This window comes from Ursus americanus, chromosome 35 (genome assembly GCF_024610735.1).
Source record: "Ursus americanus isolate L20-20 chromosome 35, mUrsAme1.1.p, whole genome shotgun sequence".
Classification (NCBI taxonomy): Eukaryota; Metazoa; Chordata; class Mammalia; order Carnivora; family Ursidae; genus Ursus; species Ursus americanus.
In genome coordinates, this window is record NC_142161.1 from 24,262,745 (window position 1) to 24,287,027 (window position 24,283).

The 24,283-nt window shown below is 35.8% G+C and overlaps 1 protein-coding gene across 1 annotated transcript in view; it reads right to left on the reverse strand.

Annotated features, from left to right (window-relative positions):
• The window catches only part of MDGA2 (MAM domain containing glycosylphosphatidylinositol anchor 2), a 778,105-nt gene that overhangs the window by 92,002 nt on the left and 661,820 nt on the right, over window positions 1–24,283 (reverse strand). The window contains exon 9 of the mRNA XM_045799284.2: window positions 22,179–22,448. Coding sequence (XP_045655240.1) covers window positions 22,179–22,448 — 270 coding nt within the window. The remainder of the gene's footprint in view (window positions 1–22,178; window positions 22,449–24,283) is intronic.

Consider the following 24,283-nt stretch of genomic DNA (forward strand, 5'->3'; position numbering starts at 1 on the left):
TAAGACAGGAGGAATAGGCCAGTGCTAACTTATGACATGTCTTGATATGATAAAATGTTTGCTACTTACCATATAGTCCAACTATTCCCCAATTATTTTAACCAGTACTCAAATAGAAGATTTTATAGTGTTATCTACTTATTTTCACTTCCCAGAATGAACTCAGTGAAATCAACAAATTGAATGACAACTAAATAATCGAAATGGTAAAAATCAAGGAATTTCATAAAAACACACTTGCAAAATATCAAAAATAATAAAGCAATTTAAAACTTTTCAAATGTGTATTTATTTTCACAAGGAGGGTAGCCACAGAGATCCATGGGGACTTTAAAACACTGATGATGCACTGATTAAAAAAAAAAAAAAAGACTTCTAAAAATCACAAGAATCACAGCTCTGTGCCTGTATGCATTTTTAGTAGAAGCTAACAAAACAGTCAAGTCACACTGTGTTCAGTCAGACTCATAGACCAGCTAAGGCACTCGATTACTCATCACGATCTGTTAGACATAATATATGGCAAAAATCTATGCAGCACTGTCACTCCACTCTGTCACACACACGGGACAGAAGAAAGAACATGCAATCATTGGAACCATAAATATTTTCTCTTCAAATTAATGAATCTTGAGTCATATTAAAAAGAAAAGAAAAGATGGGGCACCTGGGTAGCTCAGTCCATTAAGCGTCTGACTCTTGATTTTGGCTCAGGTCATGATCTCAGATCCTGGGATCAAGCCTCTTGCTCCGTACTCAGCAGGGAGTCTGCTAGAGATTTTCTCTCTCTCTCTCTCTCTCTCTCTCCCTCTGCCCCTCCCCCTTCTCACAAATAAATAAATAAATCTTCAAAAAAGAAAAGAAATGCTTCTATGGATATGGGGATTTTTCTAAGTTTTTAATCAGAAATATGATATAAATCCACATTATAGTTTTTAACTATAACTGGTGGAAAAGAAGAGAGTGGACTGGATGAGTGAGAAGCCCTGGGCAGGAAACCAGTAAGAAGATAATGTTAAAAACAAAACAAAACAAAACAAAAACATGATTTGGGAAACAAAGAAAGGCTGATTAATTCAAAAATCATTGCAGATAAGCATCCAATTACCACTTGTCCTGAGTGGATACTGTGGGTAAACTAAATTTTCAATCTTCAGACCCCAGAGTGGACCCTAGAGTTTCTAACTGAGATGGAGAATGATTGTATGCTTCTCATCCTGGATGAATGAAGGATTGCATTACCTCCTGGTATCCTATTCTTCTGAAACCTTAATGTTTTGACTTGAAACTATGTAAAGGTTAGTATCCTGAAAGTGGAGGCATAAGAAGTATTCAGAGGACCAAAAAGGTTTAATGCTATGAAGTCAAAGGAAAAAAGATTCAGTACACTCACCTGTGTTACCTATATTTGGTATTTACTATTAAGCCTGATCTCATTAAGAGGAAGTAATAAAGGAATTACTGCTGAATTGATGGATTCTGCCTATTCTCATCTGACTAGAAAGGTAGTAAATTAATATAAAGGAAGAATGAAAAAAATGGAAAATATCTAAGTAATATTGACAAAAGAAACTATTGTATCTGATAAAGAACAATTTATCTTAGAATTAAAGTGAATGTTACAGCAGCAATACCTGAATGTCAAGAGTTTTTTCAGCAGTGATCACTTGTCAATAGTGTGCGGGGAAACAAAAACGTAACAACTAAATGATACAGCTGTGCAGTCAATGACAACATCTCTCAGTTAATGATTTGTTTAGAGTTTGTAAAAAAAAAAATTGTAAGACATGTAACAATTTATAACACAACCAGATCATTTAAGTGGAATGCCTTTGTACTTGAGACAGAGAAATGTCTATCCATACTTTGTCTTCCTGTTTAGAGACAGTTAATACAATTTCAAATGATCATTGTTATGACATTATTTTTTTCAGTAATATTTTTTAGACTCGAATTAATGAGTATTCTTTTATTGAAGCACAGCTGACACACACGGTTACATTAGTGTCAGGTGTACAATGTAGCAATTGTAGAAGTGTGTACATTATGCTATTCTTACCACAACTGCAACCATCTGTCACCATACAACCCTATTACAATACTGTTGACTGTATTCCCTCTGCTGTACGTTTCATCCCCGTGACCTATTCATTCCCTAACTGGAAGCCTCTATCTGACACACACCATCACTTATTTTGCCCATTCCCCACCACATAGTGGGATTCTCATGATACAATCATGAAATAACTTCGTACAATTCATGTCCTTTATTAAAATGTGTAGGCATAAAGTACACTAGTTATTAAGTAATTGAAATTATGTCGATTCCATGTCCTTTTCTTAATTAAAAAAGCCTGTGAAGGAAAATACTTAGACTTAAGGGCAAACTTTTCTTTTTTTAAGATTTTATTTATTTATTTGTCAGAAAGAAAGAGAGAGAGAGAGAGCACAAGCAGGGGGAGTGGCAGGAAGAGGGAGAGGCAGGCTCCCTGCTGAGCAAAGAGCCTGATGCAGGACTTGATCTCAGGCCCTGGGATCATGACCTGAGCAGAAGGCAACACTTAACTGAAAGAGCCACCCAGGCATCCCTTAACTTAGTTTTTTAATAGTTTGTTTCAATAATGTAAGTTCACTTGAATATAATACCCTACTATATAATTCAATTTTCTTTTACAGATAGTTTTTAAATGATTAGATATCTAGAGGAAGTATATTTATAATACCTACTTGGAGAATTATTTAACTATAATGAGTTCAAATTGTCTACGTATTTTTACCTCAATATCTGAAATGTGGAATGAACAAAAGACCCGATTTTATAAATTCTTCTAAAATCATCTTCAAGTATTAACAATTTAGCCTTCTTCTTAATCTCTAGGAAGGCAGAGGCCATTAAAATGATGGCCCAAGAAAATGGCCTCCAGGCCTATTTGCTAAATGAAAATGATCAGACGCAAAGATGACAACTTACCAAGAATCCTGTGATTGGTTATTAGGAAAGAAATCACTCATACTGATATAGGCAACCAGGTAGGGTTTTCAGAAGTAATATGGTTTAGTAATTACTTCTTGCAAAAAAAGGGTCTGCTTTACCAAAACTCTAAATGCTCAAACCACACCTATCCACATCAGTAGGTAACGGGATATGTTTTCCACTCTAAAAATCCTCCTCCAATTTAAGACACTTCTCAGAGGAGTTCATAATTTTATTTGAGCAGGGATCTGCCATAAAGTCAAAATGCTTTATTAATACAATAAAAATTAATAAATATGGTATAATCAGCAAATATTACTAATAATAGATCCATTTAGTTACTGTCAAGGACTCTTTCAATTAGGTGTTTCAGTTCTCAAAAACAGCAATTATTTTATGAAGTTAGCTGGGTGAGAAAGCTACCTCTGGAGATTCAAGTGGACCTGCATATGCAATTTATTCTGTTTATATTATTTGATATAGTCTGTATAAAATACTTATAGCACTGGGGAAATAAATTTAAATAAATATTAATTTCTTACTGTATCCCCTCCCACAAAATGAAGGAAAGAAAAAAAAAGTGAAATAAAACTCTGCAGGAAGCGTTCCATGCTTGGTTTCATTGTAATGGTAGCAGCACGGGAAATTGAAGCAATTTTAAAACTCAATTGGACAAATTTAAATGAATGTCCATTTAGACTTTAATGAAGCAATATTTCAACATAATTGAGTCACCTCTAACCTAGAAAATAAAACATTTATATAAGTAGTTATTGGCTCACACACCAAATACATATTGTCGTGGGTAATATAAAATAAATATATGTATTTACCAGATAACATTTCAACTTAAATGAATAACCCCTTTAACTCTAAAACTCTGAAATTACTTTGCCAGAAATGATGCAAAATATGAATAATATTTTTTTTCCAAACAGGTTTAGATTAGGATCTGGTCCAAAAATTTTAAAAGATGACTTGGATTTGATGAAACTGTTAGCTTTCACATTTAGCATGTAAATAGGAAATTGCCAAGGGTTTAGAGAAAGTCTGGAAATGAAACTTATAAATCCACTCTAATTTTACCAGGAAATATCTAAGTAAATGTTATGTGTATAAAAACCACATGTTCAGGTGCCTGAGGGGCTTGGTTGGTTAAGCATCTCCCTTTGGCTCAGGCCATGATCTCAGGGTCCTGGAATTGAGTCCTGCTTCAGGCTCCCTGGTCAGCGGGGAGTCTGCTTCTCCCTCTGCCTCTGCCCCTTCCCTGCTCGTGCTCTCTCTCTCCCTCTCTCTTTCTCTGTCTCTCAAATAAATAAATAAACCAAACCAAACAAAAAAACCCACATGTTCTTAAGCAAAATAATGTGGAGAGGTCCTCCCGAAATACAGATGGCTGATTATTGATGGAGGAGAGATTATGAAGAGGAAAGGAGAAAAAGCTCTGTACTTCAGTCACTCTGTTTACCATAGAGACTGCCCACCACCCCGTCCAGTATTTGAGACACATATGAAAGTCATACATCTGGGGCTGACGTTCAGAAGTTATTGTGCTATAACTTACCACTACAACCAAGGACCCTTGCAGCAAGCAAAATCTTAAGGGACAAAAGTTGTATCTCAAATTTATATAGGAATTTACAGTTTACAAAGTACTTTCACAAATATTAACTTATTTTAGTCTTCACAGAGTTGGAGAAGGGCAAATATGCAAAGGGATATTACTTGGCTTGAGCTGTGAATCTTGAAACTTAATATGAACATCATAATTACTTAACTAATGCAGACTGCTGTCCTTGCCTGGTTTGCAGATCACCCCTCAAAAAGATCCAAATGAACATTTTGTGAGAAGGAAGAGGGGTGACACCATTCACCTAAATATACAAAGAAAGCTGGCCTTCAAACAGACGATCTGATCCCTACCTTCCTCAATGTATATTATTTCAAGAATGGTAGGATAAAATGAAATTATTAGAAATCTCTCTCTTCAGAAACATTGTGGGAAATAATCCCGAGGCAGAGAGACTACAAAACTGTTTTGCTTTATTTTATATTTAAAAAAATTCATTAATACATAGTACATGTCAACTGTCAGTGGGTGAGAGAAGCACAAGGTCAGGGTAGCCATCTGGAGTGCTACACTGGCTATGCCACAATGACGGATGCGGGTGGATTTTGTGCTTCTCCTTTGTTTTTGGGTGAAGGTCTCTAGGTTATCCCCTCAAGAGTCATGCCACTTCTTTCAAATATTGCAACAATGCCTATGAAATGAGCTAACTCTAGAAGGGATATGTATGTATGGTGGCATAGGGAGCAGGGACAAAATTGAGACTGCAGAAGAAATTACATAGATATCATTAAATTTCACAACACGAAAGCAGATTCAGAAATAGGAAATGATTAAACGTGCATGGTGTCCAGTCCCTGGGATAAACACAAACTCCCTATTTTGTAGTGAGTGGACCCTTGTTCTCCGGCCAGTTTTATTGCCCTGACTCACCCCATACATCCTACACCTAAGAAATACTGCTGGAGAATCAAATCAGTGAAGTGTCTAGCAACCACTTATTTAGGAAGTCAACTGCTAATTCTTACGTGCTCCAGAAAAGAAACAGAAATACTATCTACATTCCCCTTCAATACACAAGAAGAGCATTTATGAGCCAATATATGGAATAGCCAAAAATCTCTGTTTATATACTAGCACCCATATTTGTATAAGCTTCCAAACTTTACCCTTGCTTTTTCTGGAAACCCCTAAAAGACTTCTCACAGGTAATCCAAAAGCCAATCACTTCAGCCTTTCCTGCCCTTCCTTCCAAGAAACAGGCAGTTCCTTTGGTTGTGTAAAGTGCGGGGAAATTTTATGCAAATCGGAGTTATGTAACTGGCACCGTGTGCCAAACAAATACCAACGTACAAAATTTGCAATGGGGTGTGTCTACAAGGGTAAAAGTCCCACCGATGGTGTAATACTAGAGATTCAATTTGTTTTTATTCAGTCTTGTAATTTCAGACACTGAGGGTTTTTTTATTCTCTTCATATACCACAAATACATCTGGATACTTCTCATGAAGACCCGACCGGGGTCTTCCTATTCATAACTTTGTAAACCTGCTTCTAGTGTTCTTCCGCCTGGTCACAGAAAATATTCCAATTGTGGCCTCTAAAGTGTTAGAAGAAGGCTTAGTCTAGAGAATAAAACCGTTCTTTCTTGGGTTAAGGAAGAATTGATGCTTGAACTCTCCTAGAGAAAAATGAGTTTTTATAAGGCACTTGTGTTGTTAGATTTCACAGTTTGTCAGTCACTACGCGAATCACCTTGCACACATTATGTTTTTTTAAAATGCACAGTCCGCTGCAGGATGAGAATATTCTTATCATTTTCTTTTTACAAAAGATTAAAGTGAATATTAGCGATCTTAAACAGCTTTCCCTATAGAAAGCAATCATCCAGTAACAGAGCTATGCTCTGAATTCATGCGATCCAAAGCCCCTTTTTTTGTTCTAACATCCAGCGTCCCAGGCAATGGTGGCTCAGGACCAAGTGAGTCTGGCTGAAGGGGTGAGTGGGGCTGAAATTCAGCCTCTATTCCTCTTGCAACTCCTGCCGTGCCACGGGAGCCACGTCTGCTCATTAAAGGGGACTTTTCCCCTAATTCACACCCAAATACTGTACAGGCTGGTGGATTTTCTGATAAGATGTCACTTCCACTAATCTAAAAAGCATCTCTGCTTTCCTACTCCGTCCATTGTGAGTACAGAAACTGAAACTACAATTTACCCCAGTACTCAACCAGGTTTGCCATGTTATATTGTTACCTCAGAGTATTATCAACTCAGGACTTCATAAAGACAAGGACTGACGAAATCTCTAGAAAGAGAGCTACCTGTATTTTATTAAATATTTAACTCAGGAATAATGAATATACAATAAGCTGCAAATAAATGTATTTATTCTTTCCTAAAGCTATACATTCCCTAAAAACTTAATGGCACCGAATATCGTAAAGCCTTGTGTTCTTTTAAAGGACCATTGGTTAGGGCGTGCGCACGGAGGAGGCACAGATGGATGAAGTGACCCAGTGGCTCTCAGGCTGAGGCAGCTGAATGTTCGATGGCGTACTGATAGAGCACATTAACTTCTTGGCAAGTGCTGTTTGCTGCATATGCGGGTGGCCCATTGCTGAATATGAATGTGCTGGATATCATTTAGGCAGGGAGCAAGAGGTGTTCAAGTGACTTGGAGAGGAGCCCAGAAGGTATGCTGTTTATCTTCTAGGAACATTTATTTTCTCCAAAACATATAACTTGAATTAATAAAGTGGATTTAGAGGTGAATAAAGGAAACTAGTTATTGAAACCGAATCACCCTGCCTCTCTAAGAATAACTAAAAGATCTGTGAATATGACTCCTAGCACAAGAAAAAGATTAGAGCACAAATAACTGTTCTTATCCTATTGCTAAGAAGCACTGGTCTGAATCTGACCGCAAAGTGGGTATCTGCCTGCAGTCAGATGCTGAGGCTTCTAGAAATTGTCATATTGGAGTTCTTTGGAAATAGACAAAGTTCATTAGAATGATGGAAGAAGGGGGGTTTCTTAAGTTAGGCTTACTTAAGTAATGTAAAATTGTGAGACTTTGGTTTTATCCTCTGGGTTAAAGCCTGAAAAGAATTTATAAAAAGAAAGCCTCTATTGACTTTTCAATTGAGGTCTCTATCACAAGATCTCTCTTGAGAAAAGACGATGGAGCAGGTTGTGGGCCATCATCTGTGGAATCTCTCTCCTGACCACTTCCGGTCTGGGTTTGGCATGCCTTTGGAGCAAGTTTTGCACTGTTCTCATCCATTAACCATCCCTTCAGGGTGATAAACAGAGGCCAGGTGCTTAAACAGACACCTGGAAGTTTGGGAGTTGGCTTTGACTCCACTGAACTAAAAAGCTCTTTGATTCCTTCAAAGATTGGTTTTATTACCACCCAATAGCTCCTGAAAAACCCAACTGTACTAAGTACTAAACAGATCCTTCCTTAAGTGCCTGTTAGTTCTTAGCAACAGAAATATAAAGCATATAACATTCATACACATATGTGTCTTTTCTACATTTAGGTTTCTTTGTTTTATTCTTCTCTGGTTGTCAGTGAAATATTATGAGAACTCTTTTCTCTCAGGGGAAACTACTTGTGATTTCAGACTGTTTCTATCCTCTGCAAACTGGATCTAATGCCTGCCCGAAATAATATCAGGAAGCTGTGAGAAATAGTTTTGGAATCCGACAGGTTAACCTTATTGGGTTATCTCTGTCTTCCCATCATGATACCCAACAGTCACAGTGTTGCTTATAAAATGGTAACTCTCCAAGAACCTCAAACCCTGATTCATACCTCTGTCATTTAACTTGTATGTATGACCTTTGCTATCAACACATTAGGTCACTCTATATTCCTAATGTAACAGCCACTATCCCTTAAAGTAAGGGACATAATTGAGAAAAGATGATAATGGTTATCATGGGGAAGGGAAATTTGTGAAGATAACCAGTTTAGTGTCTCCATCTAAAGGAGATTAATTTAGAGGTTAGTGGAGGAAAAAGGAACAAAGGATTTTTGAAGAGCAATTTTTTTTAATTACCTTAAATACATTAACATGATATGGACTAGGAAAATTATATCCATGATAACATTAAATAGAACAAGCACCTTCGTATTATAAAATACCTCCTATTCTCAACCCTACCTTAGTTGGCAAATATCATTTATTTAGTAATACTTAACTGAGGTATAATTTACATACAATAAAAGTCACACATTTTTAACTGCAGATTTTGCTGAGTTTGGAAAAATATGTATTACTGGGTGATCACCATCCCAATCAAGATATAGATTTCCATCACCTCAGAAAGTTACCTTCTGCCCCTTTGTAATCAATCAATTCCACTCAGTCTCAGCCAAACAAGAATCTAGTTTCTCTTACGAAAGGTTAGTTTTGCCTACTCAGGAAATCTGTATAAATGGAATCATAAATAAGGCACTTTTTGTGTCAGGTTCTGACAGAAAACGTATTCAGTGAGTTTCTGAAATCCATCCATCCATGTATTGTGTTTACCAGTAATTTTTCCCTTTTTTTCCACCTTTATGACTAAGTATATTTCCGGTTCATGAGTAGATAGCAAGTTGTGTATCCATTCACTTGTAGCTGGATATCTGGATTGTTTCTAGTTGGAGGCTGTTACAAATAAAGCTGCTATTAAAGTTTGGGCATAGGGGCGCCTCGGAGGCTCAGTTGGTTAAGCCTCTGCCTTCGGCTCACCTTTTGGTCCCAGGGTCCTGGGATGGAGCAACAAGTAGGGCTCCCTGCTCAGTGGGTAGTCTGCTTTTCCTTCTGCCCCTTCCCCTGCTCGACTCATTCCCTCTCTCTCTAATAAATAAATAAATAAATAAATAAATAAATAAATAAATAAATAAATAAAATCTTTTTAAAAACTTTAAAAAAGTTTGTGCATAATTTTTATATAGGCATATGCCTTCATTTCTGTTGGGTAATCATCTAGGGATTGAATTGCCAGATTCCTTGGTAAATGCATGTTTAAATGTGAGAGGTAGAAGAGCTATTTTCAGAAAAGTAATCTCTTTTGACATTCCTAGGAGCAGTGTGTGATAATTTCAGATACTCTACAACCTCACCAACACTTGGTATTGTCAGTCTTTTTAACTTTAGCCATTATTATGTGTATGTAGTGTTATTTCATCGTGGTTTAAATTTCATTTCCCTCAGAACAAATGATAGCAACAAGTTTTTATGCAATTATTGGTCAACTCTATGCTCTTTTGTGCTATGTCCATTCAAGTTTTTTGTTAATTTTTAATTGGACTAGTTGTCTTATTATTGAGTTTTAAGAATCATTTATATACTCTGGAAACAAACCTCTTGTCACATATTTTCTTCGGCCTGTGTCATGCCTTTTTATTTCTTAATGATGTCTTTTGAAGAGCAGAAACGACCTCTGATGTATTATTCTTTAATGGCTGGTGCTCTTATTTGTTTGCTTTCTAAGAACTGTTTGCCTATTCCAAATTTGCATAAATTTTCTTCTATGTTTTCTTCCAGAATTTTACAGTTTTAGTTTCCTATATTTACATCTGCAGTCTATCTTAAATCAATCTTGTGGACAGTGTGTTTTTTATGACTTATTTTTTTTAATATGGATATCCAGTTCCAGCAAAATTTATCCAGAAAACTATTTCTGCAATGGATTATGCCAGTGACTTTGAAAAACTCAGTTGACCTTACATGTTTATATATGCAACCATAGAGGTCTACTTCTTCCTTCTCTATCTTGTCTGATTGATTCTTCCTTCTGTTTATACAAAAAACACACTATCTTGATTACTGTGGTTTTGCAGTAAGCCTTGAAATCAGGTAGTATGAGACCTCCAACTTTATTCTTTTTCCCCAACAGAGATCTAACTATTGTTGGACCTCAGTTTTCCAAATAAAAACTCGAGTAAGATTTGTCAATTTCAATCAAAAGAAAGAAAGAAAGAAAGAAAGAAAGAAAGAAAGAAAGAAAGAAAGAAAGAAAGGAAGGAAGGAAGAAAGGAAGAAAGAAGAAAATGCTGGGAATTTTGTTGGGAATACATTGAATTTATAGATCGATTTGGAGAGAATAAGCACCAAAATGATATTGATTCTTCCAATCCATGAATGTGGTCTATTTCTCCATTTACTTAGGTTTTGTTTCAGTTCCCTGAGCATTTTTTTTCAAGCGCATATCTTGTTCGTATTTTATTAAATTTATTCATATTTTGATGCCATCAGAAATGGTGTTTTCTACATTTCAATTTCAAAATTTTATAGCTTATTTATACAGAAATGAGTGACTTTACATATTGTATTTTTATACAGAAATGTGATTGATTTTGTATCCTATGCTATTGCTAAATTTTCTTATTAATTCAAGTAGGATTGTCCACAAAAATAACCATATGATTTGAGAGTAGAATTATTTTTACTTCTTCCTTTCTGGTTTTTATGCATTTTATTTACTTTTCTTGTGTTAATGCAGTGGTAGGGACTTGAATGTATAGTATTTGTGGAGGATAAGAATTTTTTTTTTTTAAGATTTTATTTACTTATTTGAGAGAGAGAGAGAGAGAGCAAGCACAGGGGCAGGTAGGGGCAGAGGGAGAGGGAGAAGCAGACTCCCCACTGATCAGGGAGCCCAACGTGGGGCTCAATCCCAGGACCGTGGGATCATGACCTGAGCTGAAGATGGATGCTTAACCGACTGAGCCACCCAGGCGCCCTAAGAGTGAATATTTTTGTTTTACTCCTAATCTTAGAAGGAAAATGTTTGGTCAGCATATTATACAGCTTAGTGAGCATTCTCTGTGCACATGAAATAATGTATAGTTTACCACTTTGGGTATAATGATCTATAAATGTCAATTAGTTTAATTTGCTTGATAATATAGCTCAGATCTTCTAAAATATCAGTGATTTTCTGGGTACATATTCTATCAATCATTCATAGATAGATGTTAAAATCTTCAGCTATAATTATGGAATAGTCTATTTCTCCTGGCACTTCTGTATTTATAAATTTTGCAGCTCTATTATTACAGACATACACATATTTAGAACCGTTACGTCTTTCTGTAAATTCCTCCTTTATTATTATTATTATTTTTTTTTTTTAAAGATTTTATTTATTTATTTGACAGAGATAGAGACAGCCAGCGAGAGAGGGAACACAAGCAGGGGGAGTGAGAGAGGAAGAAGCAGGCTCATAGCGGAGGAGCCTGATGTGGGGCTCGATCCCACAACGCCGGGACCACGCCCTGAGCCGAAGGCAGACGCTTAACCGCTGTGCCACCCAGGCGCCCCCCTCCTTTATTATTTTTAAATGTCCCTATTTATTTATTTATTTATTTATTTATTTATTTATTTATTTAAGATTTATTTATTTGACAGAGAGAGACAGCCAGCAAGAGAGGGAACACAAGCAGGGGGAGTGGGAGAGGAAGAAGCAGGCTCCTAGCAGAGGAGCCTGATGTGGGGCTCGATCCCAGAACGCTGGGATCACGCCCTGAGCCGAAGGCAGACGGTTAACGACTGCGCCACCCAGGCGCCCCTAAATGTCCCTCTTTAACTCACAACTTTTCTATGTCTTTCCATCTACTTTGTCTGGTAATAATACAACCATGCCAGCTTTCCTGTCTGCTGTTGGCATGTTGTGTTCCCCCATTCTTTCCCTTTCTGCCTCTTTGTGTCTTTGTATGTAACCTGTGTTTCTTGTAGACAGCAGGGTGCATCTTGTAAAGAACTTGCTATTTTTGTTTTTTAAATCTGGTCCCATGATTTCTGATAACTAACTGGAGAGTTAAATTCATTTACATTTAATGTAATTATTGGTAGAATTAGGTTAAAGCCCACTATCCTACTCTTATTTTCTTTGTCCCTTCAATGCTTTTATTGTTCACATATTGCTCTTTTCCTATGATATTTTGAGTAAAAAGTACATTTTAATTTCTTTGATGTACTACTTTAAAAAAATTAGAAGTTTCTGTACGGCTAAAACTGTGCACCTTTACTTGCTGATATTACTTCACTTTATATATCACATGTCACACTTCATTATTCTCTGAGATCTCTATTCACTTCTCACTTCATAAATGGTATAAACTTATAACCATATCATTCAAATTAATCCCATCACTTATGCTATTGTTGTGATATTTTAGTTCTAAATATGTTATAAACCTTAACTTAATAATGTGATTATTTTTGCTTCAAATCAAGGATTGACAGACTTTTCCTTAAAGGGCTAGAGGGCAGATACGTTAGGCTTATGAGCTATAGGATTGTTGTTACAACCACTCACTCACATCTCCTGTTGTAGCATGAAAAGTAGCCATAGACAATACATAAGCAAGTCGGGAAGGCTATGTTCCAATTAATCTTTATTTACAAAAACAGTTGGCTGGTCTACAAGCTGTAGTTTACTGACCACTGTTAATATAGCTGTTTATGATGGAAATTAGAAGAAAAAAAGAAACATAGTCTATTGTCTTTACCTACTTATTTACTGGATCTGATTCTCTTCATTTCATTTTTCCCCAGATTATTGGGATACAATTGGTATACAAAGAACTGCACCTAATTAATATATACAGTTGGGTAATTTTGGACATATGTATACCTTGTGTTACCATCACCACAATCCAGGTAATAAACACTCATCACTTTCAAAAGTTTCTTTGTGTGAGGGTGTTTGCGTGAGTGTGTGTGTGTGTGTGTGTGTGTGTGTGTGTGTGTGTGTGAGAGTGTATGTGTTAAGAGCCCAGAAGTGAACTCACTCATATATGGTCAACTCATCTTTTCAAGGGTGAGAAGAATACATTATGAGAAGAGGACAGTCTCTTTAATAAATGGTGTTGAGAAAACTGGATATCCACATTCCAAAGAATGAAACTGAACCCCTTTTACCATACATAAAAATGAACTCAAAATGGACTAAAGATTTAAACGTAAGGTCTGAAACCATAAAATTCCTAGAGGAAACATAGGAGGAAAGACTCTTTCTTTTTATAGATTCTGGTTTCCACTGATAACCTTTCCTTTTAGTAGGAAGAGTATCTTTTGGCATATTTTGTGGTACACTTTTTCTTACTAGTAATTCTCGAGCTTTCATTGTTCAGAAAAATATAGTTGATGCTATTTTTAAAAGTATGTTTTCACCGGATATATAATTATAAATCGACAGTATTTTAAAGAATTTTGATGATTTAGAGATGTTGTTCCATTGTCTTCCAGGCCACGGTGTTTCTAATGAGAAGCCAACTGCCATGCATGTCATCAGAATATCATTTTTTTATTCTGGCTGCTTTGAAAATTTTCTCTGTCTGGTTTTCCACAATTGGATGAGGGTATACCTAGGTGTGGTTTTCTCTTTGTTTTTCTTGCTTTCTGTACCATGATATGCTTGGATCTGTGGGTTTGAAGAATTTTTTTTCATCCCGTTCTCATTCTCTTCTTTTAGAACTTCAATCATATCCATTTTAGACCATTGTATATCATCCCCCAGGTTCTTAAGTTTCTTTCCTTTAGTCTTCGTTTCTTTTTCTATCAGATTGTATCAGCTCTTTCAATTTGTCTTCAATTTCACTGATCCTTCTGACTTTTCCAGTGTGCTGTTAAGCCCATCCAGGTAATTTTTTGTTTCAGTTATTGTAGAGTTTTAGTTGCAGAATTTGCATTCGGTTCTTTTTAAGAGTTTTTTTTCCCCCCTCTGCTGAAATTTCTTATCAATTGCTCATAAATACTGCCTTTATCTTTAAATCTTAGAATATGTTTTCCTTGAATACTTTGAAATTACTAATAATAGCTAGTTTTTGCTGTACCCAACATTTGGGCTATCTCAGGGCTCCTTTTTAATAGACCATTGTTATTCTTAACTAAGAGTAACATTTTCCTATTTTCTGTACATGTCAATAATTTTTATTTTTTTATTGAGCATTATAGTAATAAATTATAATTGTTATTACTACATTAGTAATAAGTATAATACTGCATATTATATAACATTAAATATTACAGATAACTGGACTATGCTCTCTTCCTCTGAAGAGTACTGTGTTTATTCTACTGGGTAATTCAGTTACCTGCTGACCACCTGATACTTTTGCATGCTAGCTTTTCACATTTTATTGGGGTGAGATCAGTGGAGAACATAGGGTGTTTCCCAAGGTCTCCTAACTTGGTAGGAGTCGACTTCTAAATTCTGCCTGCCCATGATTCTTGTCAGGGCTTGGTGTTAGCCTTTGTCAGGGAGTATCTAGACTAGGCCCTTCCTCTCTAGCATGACCCTTATTTCCTAAGGCTTAATCATTCTACTATCTCATGAGGATGTCTGGAATTTTAAGGAGGTATATATATATTTTTTTTTGCTGAAATCCTAGCTTCCTCCAGCACTGCTTGAATTCTACTACCACTCTTCTACTCTGAACCCCAAATAGCAGAAAATGCTAAGCCTCATATAATTCCACCTTGTCTGTGTAGCCCAAGCCTCAAGTAAAGACTACTATGGAATCCACACAAACTCTCATTACCCTTCTTCTTCGTAGCCCTATCTGCTCCCGTGCTCTGCCCTGTAGATAGTCCCTTGTGCTGCCCCAAACTTTGCTATATATTTCCTCAGGTCTGCCAGAGATCCGTACTCTGTTTGGACTCCAGCTCAGAATGCTCATATATGGTATATGTCCCTAGACAGAGAGCTAGACTGATGATGGTCTCACCTCATGAGTTTCCCATCTTGCAGGAATTGCAGTCGTATGCTATCTCTGTCCCATTCCTAAAAACTGTCACCTCATAGAGTTTGTCTAATTGACTGTATGGCTGTGTATAGTATACAGGCTGGTCCCATAGTAAATAGTAAAAAGGCTGGTCCTCCTCATTTTTACCAGGTAACTTTCAAGAGTTTAGCAAAGCTAAATCACAATGTTCAATGGCTTTTAAAAGAAGATGTGGGGGAGATATATATATATATAGAGAGAGATAGATATAGAGATAGATAAATATATATATATATATCTCACACACATGATGCAATATCATTCAGCTATAAAACCGAATAAACTGTCACCTTTGCAACAACATGGATGGACCTAGAGGGCATAGTGCTAAGTGAAATAAGTCAGTCAGGAAAGACAAATACCATATGATTTCACTCACATGTAGAATTTAAGAAACAAAGCAAATAAAAAAAGGGACAAACAAAAAAACCAGACTCTTAAATACACAGAACAAACTGGTGGTTGCCATGGAAGAGGTGGGCAGGGGGATGAGTGAAATAGTTAAGAGTGCACTTACCATGATGAGCAATGAGAAATGTACAGAACTGTTCAATTTTTAATTGTACACCTGAAACTAACATAACACTGCATACTAAGTATCCTTCAATTTAAAAAAGTAGGAATTTTTAAAGCCATGGGTTATATCGTGTGTATTTTAAAGACCTAGTTCATATATGGTTAAGTATATGAGACCACTTAAATTAGAAATGAAAAAAAAATTAGTATAAAGAAAAAAACTGACAAATATTCTATAACATATAAGCAGAGTCAAAAAGTGGCCCCAAACTTTAAACTATAATTTAAGTAGTGTGTTTAATTTAACCTGGATGAAAACTCACATATGAAATTTAAACTTTAAATTGTTTTCTTCTCTTCCTATGGCTTCATTCGCTCACACCCTCATTCACTCATTCAAGTGCTCAGTAGTGTATGCTGTGCCAGGACCTCCTCCAAGTGCTGGCGGGAGGACTTCTATTTATACTTTTGCTTCTGTTCTCCCATCTCTTAAAATTTCACATTATATTTGTATTCTCTATTGCTGCTTTTTGGGAAGGTTTCTGAACCAGATATTCCAGCTAACCTACTCATTCTTTGGCTGGGTCTGTTCTATATATTTAAGCTAGTTATTTACTTACTTATTTTACTATTACATTTTTATAACCATTATCACCAAATGGTTTCTCTTCACTGCTAGTTTTCTTCCTTCTATTTCTTATATCATCCCTGCTTTCTCTGAAGATGCTGTTTTGTGGTATTTAAAATAGTACTGTTTATATTACTCCTATCTATTGTGAGATGGATGATTTTGTTTTCTTTCTTTCATAATAATTTTGAAATCTACCTTAAATTGCTCTTTTATGTTGCAATGTTTTATTTTTGGGTCCAACAGTAGGCTTTTGAAGACTGCTTTGCATCTTTCATTGGAGGAATTACACGATTTTGTAATGAAGAGAATGAGTAATGAGAGAATTTAAGGAAGCGTCAAACTTCTATACCAAACTAAATACATAAAAATTTTAATTGAAGTTTTTCCTTAAGTATAATGTGAAATATAGACTATTCATGAAATGTTTACTAGAGGAAAATATAAAATTAGTCTAAAATATTATGTAAATTAGATCCTAGACTAAAGTAAATATTTGGGTACAATTTTTGCTTATTGGTATAGCACTGACTTCCTTAATTAGTATTCATATTTTTGCTTCTACTTTTTCAGATTCAGCATTGACTCATCTACATTTTATCTAGCTTAATTATTAAAAAATTCCCTTGGCACCACTGATAGAGGAGTCACTGAGGTGTGTCAAAAAGAGCTTGAATTTACAATCAGAAGACACACATTTCCTTTTTGGCTTCCTGAGCCTTTGTCAGCCGAATCTGTCAAAGGAGGGTGATAACACCTCTTTCACATGATTCGCAGGATTGTTTGAGATGAAAAAGAAATAAGTGGAATCAATTTACACACTATAGAATGCTACACATTAAGAGTTGTTAGAATATATGATGCATTATTCTGCTCTTTAAAAAATAACTATAACTTATAATCTGGCTGAAACATTGGGATCTACTAGTTTATCTATTATGATAAATGAAATTCTAATAAATTTAATAAAATTCTGCCCTGAAAAATATTTGATTTTACATGCAAGTTTCTTGCCTTTTAGAATTATTACAGGAATTTTTTAAAAAAGATTTATTTATTTATTTCCTTACTTGAGAGAGAGAGAGAGAGAGCATGCACACGTGACAGAGAGTGAGCACACATGGGGGCAGGGGGAGTGGCTGCAGGGGAAAGAGGAGGAGAGAAATCTCAAGCAGACTAGCACCAAGGAGCCAGAGGCAGGGCTTGATCTCATGACCCTGAGATCATGACCTGAGCCAAAACCAAGAGTCTGACACTTAACTGACTGAGCCACCCAGGTGCCCCAAGTTATCACCGGAAATTGTACTAGCTATTTCTCTAACTTCATTTGCTGTTGCTTCTGATAGTTGTTAATGATTTATCCATAATCTTACGTTGCTCATTTTTAAATATTTATAAGAAATTAAGTATCTGGATGAATAGTACAAACATATGCATTGCCAGGGGATAAAATGTATTTTCTATCTGGTCAGTATATAATTCAACCTGACATTAGAAAACAAGAATAAAATATTTTGATATTTTGATTTGGAGTCAAATCTGATTTGGTTGTTATTTCTTCCTCTACATTCCGAAAAACTAAGTAACGCTAAGTACTCCAACAATATTCTCTCCTGTCTTGGGCAACATTACAGCTCCCAGTCAACCTGAATTTCTTTGCATTTGCTGAGTGATAACATGTACTCCCGTTCATAAAACTGTCTCATCTTTGCCTTATTTGTTCTCTAGAATCTGATTTTAGTTCTGTGTCTGATCTGCTGTTGCTGAACATGGAGAAAAGAGTAGCTCTAATATATAAATCTGAATATTGTAATATATCAAAAGGAAAACTGTGCACAATCGTAGCACAAATATTTCCAAACTAGAGGTGAAAGTAACAAGCACAGGCAAATTTTTGCTTGGTAAAACCCTATTTGCCGTGTTTATTGAAAGAGATTAAATTGAAGGATTTCTTTAAATATTGCCATTGATAAAGCAGTTAGTTACCTTTATATGTAGGCTGCATTTAAAGAAAAAAATACTCCTTGTGGCAGAAAATGCTGGTATTTGTGGCAGAGAGACCCTCAACTGACTTCCAGGGATTCTTACCTCTGGTGTTCGTGTCTTTGTATGTAATTCTTTCCTACTGAAAGTGGGAAGGAACAGATGGGATGTCACTTCAGTAATTATGTTATAATATAAAAGATCCCATCCTAGCTGACCAGAGCTACAGATTCTTCTTGCTGGCCTGATGAACTAGACATCCATGTTGGGAAGTCCACCTGACAAAGAATTACAGGTGGTCTCCAGGACAGGCAGGCATCTTCTAGGACATGAAAGTGGCCTCAGACAACCATGAGTAAAACACTTGAGCCCTCTACCATACAACCATAAGGAAATTAATTCTTTCAATAACCTTAATAAGTTTGGACATGACTCAACTTCCTATCTAAAGGTGAACCTCCAGATAAGAACATTCCAGCCAACACTTTGATTGCAGCCTTGTGAAACCCAGAACAGAGGATCTAGCTAAGCCATGCCTGGACTCTTTTTTTTTTTTTTAAAGATTTTATTTTATTCGACAGAGATAGAGACAGCCAGCGAGAGAGGGAACACAAGCAGGGGGAGTGGGAGAGGAAGAAGCAGGCTCATAGCGGAGGAGCCTGATGTGGGGCTCGATCCCATAATGCCGGGATCATGCCCTGAGCCGAAGGCAGACGCTTAACCGCTGTGCCACCCAGGCGCCCCCATGCCTGGACTCTTGACACACAGTTGTGAGATTATCAATACGTGCTGTTTCAGGATGCTCAGTTTGTAGTAATGGGTTAGGCAGCAATAAATAGTACCCTCAATTTCATTAATCATCAATAAATATCTTATGAAGTCTTTGATTAAACATATTCTTGTCTTTTCAAATTATTCTAAGACCCCAATGGCCATGATTCCTGAAAAGTTGCCTGTCAGTAATGGTGTTAAGTATTACAGGGATAAAACCAAGATTTTCCTTGAAAATCTCCATTTAATTTCATTGCAATATTTTCAATTAAGGCAATTTAAAATATCTATGAGCAAGTGTGATACAATCTTGGAATAAAATCTATACCCCATAGCCTTTATTGAAGATACACCGATAGGATTAAGTTGTCTCCAATGAGATGCAAGCAGGAAGGGTATCTAAAATTATTACTTTTTAAGGAAATTTTCTTAAAAAGAGGTGATTCACTGAAATGTAGAAGTAATAGCTGGGACTTCAGTAGCCATTAGGGCTATAACATGTGCCATCTATTGATGACAATTTAGCAGTAACATGGAAGAAACCTGAATCCCTGAAGACTTTGTGGAAGAGCCATTATGTTAGTTTCCGAAATGATATTTTAAGGTTTAACCTGAGTGTAATAATTTTCTATCTTGTTCAAATCACGGTTACTTGGCATTTTCCTGATACTTTCAGATACTTGAAAAATAATACTATACATAATTAATTTGTGAATTATAAAATAATATAGTATTATAACCTATACATCTCTAGCTGGCTGAGGAGCAAGGGCCAAAATGACCCTAGTAAAGGCATACACAAGGGTCACGATAATCTAGGAGAGGAATACACAAAGGGCTAGTATTTAAGAATAAAGTCATATGTGAACAAAGGCAGAGAGTTTTGAAAATGTGTGATGATTTAGTGGCAAGCAGCATGATCTAATTCGACTACAGTTTGGTGTAATTGGTAGGATCGAGGAGAGATGATTCTCTATATTCTATTTGGGATATTAATGAGTGGTTTGAAAATTCATGACAATGGATTTATATATCACATATCGGCCATGAAGGTCATCAACATTTTCCACTAAGAGTAAGACACATTTTCCAGGAAAATAAAGTCCCACAGTATGGAAAATGGACTGAAAGGGAAAGAGGCTGAATGTTCAGATGTCAGATAAAAGGCTACTGTAATATCCCAGATAAGAGAACGTAAGGCTTTACAGTGCAATAGGGATAAAAATACAATGATTCAAAATACCGAATATAAAATGGATAAGACTTAGAAACTGACATGATGGTGAAAGATTTCTGGGAGACAGTATTTATTGTTCTATTTCCTGTGTCTACCCTAGTACCCGGCAATAGTAGTTACACAGTAAATAATTGTTAAGTATTTTCCAGATTGCAAAGCTTTCATTGGTGAGACAATACATATAGGTTGTTTTATGTTCAATTATATTTTGTAGTTATGCAATAAAGATTCTTACAGAGTATATATCCACTGTTACCTGTTATGTTTCATTTAAAATAATCTAAAATTCTCTCCATTGATCAAATTCTTAAATGGTTTATAAGTCTAAATTTTATGTAACTGTGTATATATATTTTCTGGAACTTGTAAAAATTCTCCAGAGAAAAACATAAATGGTGTTTGGGTTCCTACCATTGTTCGCAAAGCTTACTTAAACCATAAAACAAACAAAACTATGCTTATCTTTACCATGGCAATATTAGTAAATAAAAGAAATGAAAATACACTGTATTTTGTGGTATTATAGTTAATATTTTCTAACAAGGACAGTGCGCTACAAGGTAGGCTATTCACTGTTCCCAAAATATCTTTGCTTACCTTTCTTCTTTTGCTTTATAGGAAAATATTCTCACACCCTGACTTCTCAGTAAACAACCCCACTCACCTACCTCCATACTCCCACACACATCACACACACATGATATAACTGGAAAAAGGAGGTGTGAATTTTTTAGCTTTCCTGGGAGCTAAAGTAAATATAAATGTGAGGGCTGCCATTGCTTTTTAGTTCAATTCTATACATTTTGATGCATAGTGAGATTAAGTTCACTTTTGGGTGACTATATAATATTCGTGACTAGTGGAAGAGTGATCTTGAATTTGGTAAAATAGTTATATTAATAAAAATATATATTAATAAAAATTAAGATTTTCTTAATTTGGCTGTCAGGAAGTAAATAGAATTGTCTTCAAAGACAATTTTTTTCCCTGTTTTGTGGATAAAGAATATATGCATAAAAATATATGTCTTCTTGTATATATCCTATTCCTTAGTTCTCTTCAGTATAGCTTCAAAAGGTTTTGAATTGTGGGAAATTCATAAGGATTACTAACTGTGATGTGTTTTAATAGAAGAAATAAATGCCTTTTCGAAGTTTCTTCTAGACCTCTGATTCTATGGAATCATTGATTTCTTTATACAATTGATCCCTCAACAACAGAGATTTGAACTTCATGGGTCCACTGACACATGGAGGTTTCTGTTTTTTTTTTTTTTTTTTTTACAGCACAGTGCTACAAATGTATTTTCTCTTCCTTATCATATCATATAGGAAGAAGAAAAAACACAGTTTCTACTATTAAGAAAACCAAAGCAGGTGTTGGTTAACAAGCAATTTTAGAGTTGCAGAAGAAAATATGTATTAATATTTGCAATTTGATCTAAAAAAAGCTAGTTAAGATTTGTTACTTTATTACTTAAATGCTCAAAATAACCAACCTCTTCACCAAATCTTGAATTCACATAAACTTCTAATTTTATAGGCACATAAACGGCTACTGCTAAAATAAATTTACCTTGAAAAGAAATGAGTAGCTCTAACTATGGCAGAGAAGCTACTCATGTTCCATGGATTTGCAATGCTTTCTTCTATTGACTTAGCCGAATATTCCTCCATCAAAAGTATATAAAAGGTGAAATACTTAGACTCTTACCTGTAACAAGAAAGCTGCATCTCCCAGCTCCAGCTTCATTTATGATGCTACAATTATAAACCCCATAGTTTTCATTGGAAAGACTCTTCACCGGGTATTCTGTGTACTCTTGAGAGTCAAACTGACCCGTCCGTAATAATTTATTGCCCAAGCGCCACTCATAGGTCAGCACCCGTATTGGGTAGGCTCTCAGGACCCTGCAGCTCATAGTAACACTTCGGTCTTGTCCTTGCCGGATTTCCAGGAATGCCGGTTCCACCGCAGGAGGATCTGTAGAAGACATGGTAAAACAGATGAAACATAATGGTTTGCAATAAGCCAAGGGCTATTCTTATTGTGAGAAGCTATTTTTAAGAACACATCTAGCAACAGGGAAGGAGTCAGAGGTGGGTGGAGAACAAACCAGGAATTTCAGCTTGCAAGGGGAAATGGGAAACATCATTTACTGACTGTGGGCAGAGAATGAGATTCATTGCTTTATAAAAGCATTTGCAGGTAAAAGTAGCAGAGTTCATTTTTTCTTTCTAGCTACTTCCCAGAACAAAAGCTCATGACTATGTTTGGTTTATACTGTCAGCAATCAAATGATATTCAAGGTGGGAAATTCAGGATCTCTAAACTAGCAGAAAGCTTTGAAACCGATAAAGCCATTGGGTCAAGTCCGTGAATTCTAATTATTCCCAGTTTGGCTTCTGAGTATCCGTTATTTAATAAAATAGGTAACCCAAGCGTATAATTTATGTTCTAAATTTTTTGGTTTGAACTTATTTGACTGGAAGTCATAATATTCATGTGTAAACCTTAAGCAAACTTTGCAAATTATACCACAGGTGGACATGGTTTCTAACTCACTGCAATGACTCACTTACCTGTTTTAATTGTGATTTTTTCCATATTATTAAAATTTACTACATCAGGTACCTAACCTTTTTGTTTTTGATGGAAAGATTTCTAAAAAGTGTTACATCTCTCATGTAGAATATGCAAAATATAATCCTTTTCTTAATGACTCCTAGTAGTTATATTAAATAACAATTACTTCCTAGGCACGAATGATGGGATTCATTTAATTAAATAAATCCCACGACCACCCAGGATTGCACCGCACAGCACTACTGCATCCTTGACTTGATGCGTATGACACTCTTGAGTTGTGGAGTATGAAAACCGTCCAACTCTCCTTGGCATCTCGTCCATCAAGATGCTAAAAGGTTTTAGAAATGCCACACCAAATGTGCCTTCCAGTATTCTTTACGTGTTATTCCATCTACCTTTTATACTATTGCTGTCCCTTCTCATTGCCAATCTGTTGACTGACCCTTCTTGCTTCATTCAACAAATACGTTTAAACTATCTTACTTACTCTAATTTTATTCATAAACTCAATTTTTGAGTTCTTCCTATATAGGTGTTAAGAATTTTTAAAAAACGAATGAGAAAAAAATTCTTGTCTGCATGTGATTTACATTCTAACACAATAGGAAAATAGCTGACTCACAAAACTGAAGGACACAAACAATTCTCAGGTGGAAAGTAAGTAAGTGAATAATACGATGAGGGTTGACCAGGCAAGGCATCTCAAGGAATGTGATACCTGAGCTTTGTCTTCCAGGATATGTAGGAAATGGTCAGGTGGGTAAGCAATAAGAGAGGATATCCTAGGTAAAGAGATTTATACGGGCAGAGGTAAAGAGAAGGTAGAGAGGAGGGGCGTTCAGAAAAGTATGAATGAGTTAGCATAACTGGTGCACAAAAGGTGCATGAGAGCTCTGGAGAAAACAGATGGAAAGAAAGACAGGGACTCTATTCAAGGATTCTTGAATGTCATGTTATGGAATTTGGGGTTTATTCTTTGGTATTGAGGATCATTATTTTTTTTTTTCTATTGTCTCCTTCATTTATTTCATCCATCCCTTACCCCTTCGTCTGTCAACTACCAGATTGTTTTCTGCATCTATGAGAAGTCTGTTTCTGTTCTGTTTGTTTCATTTGTCAGATTCCACATGTAAATGAAATCATATGGTGTTCATTTTTGTTTGACTTATTTCACTTAGCATAATACCCTCTAGGTCCATCTAAATTTTTTTGTTTTGTTTTGTTTTGTT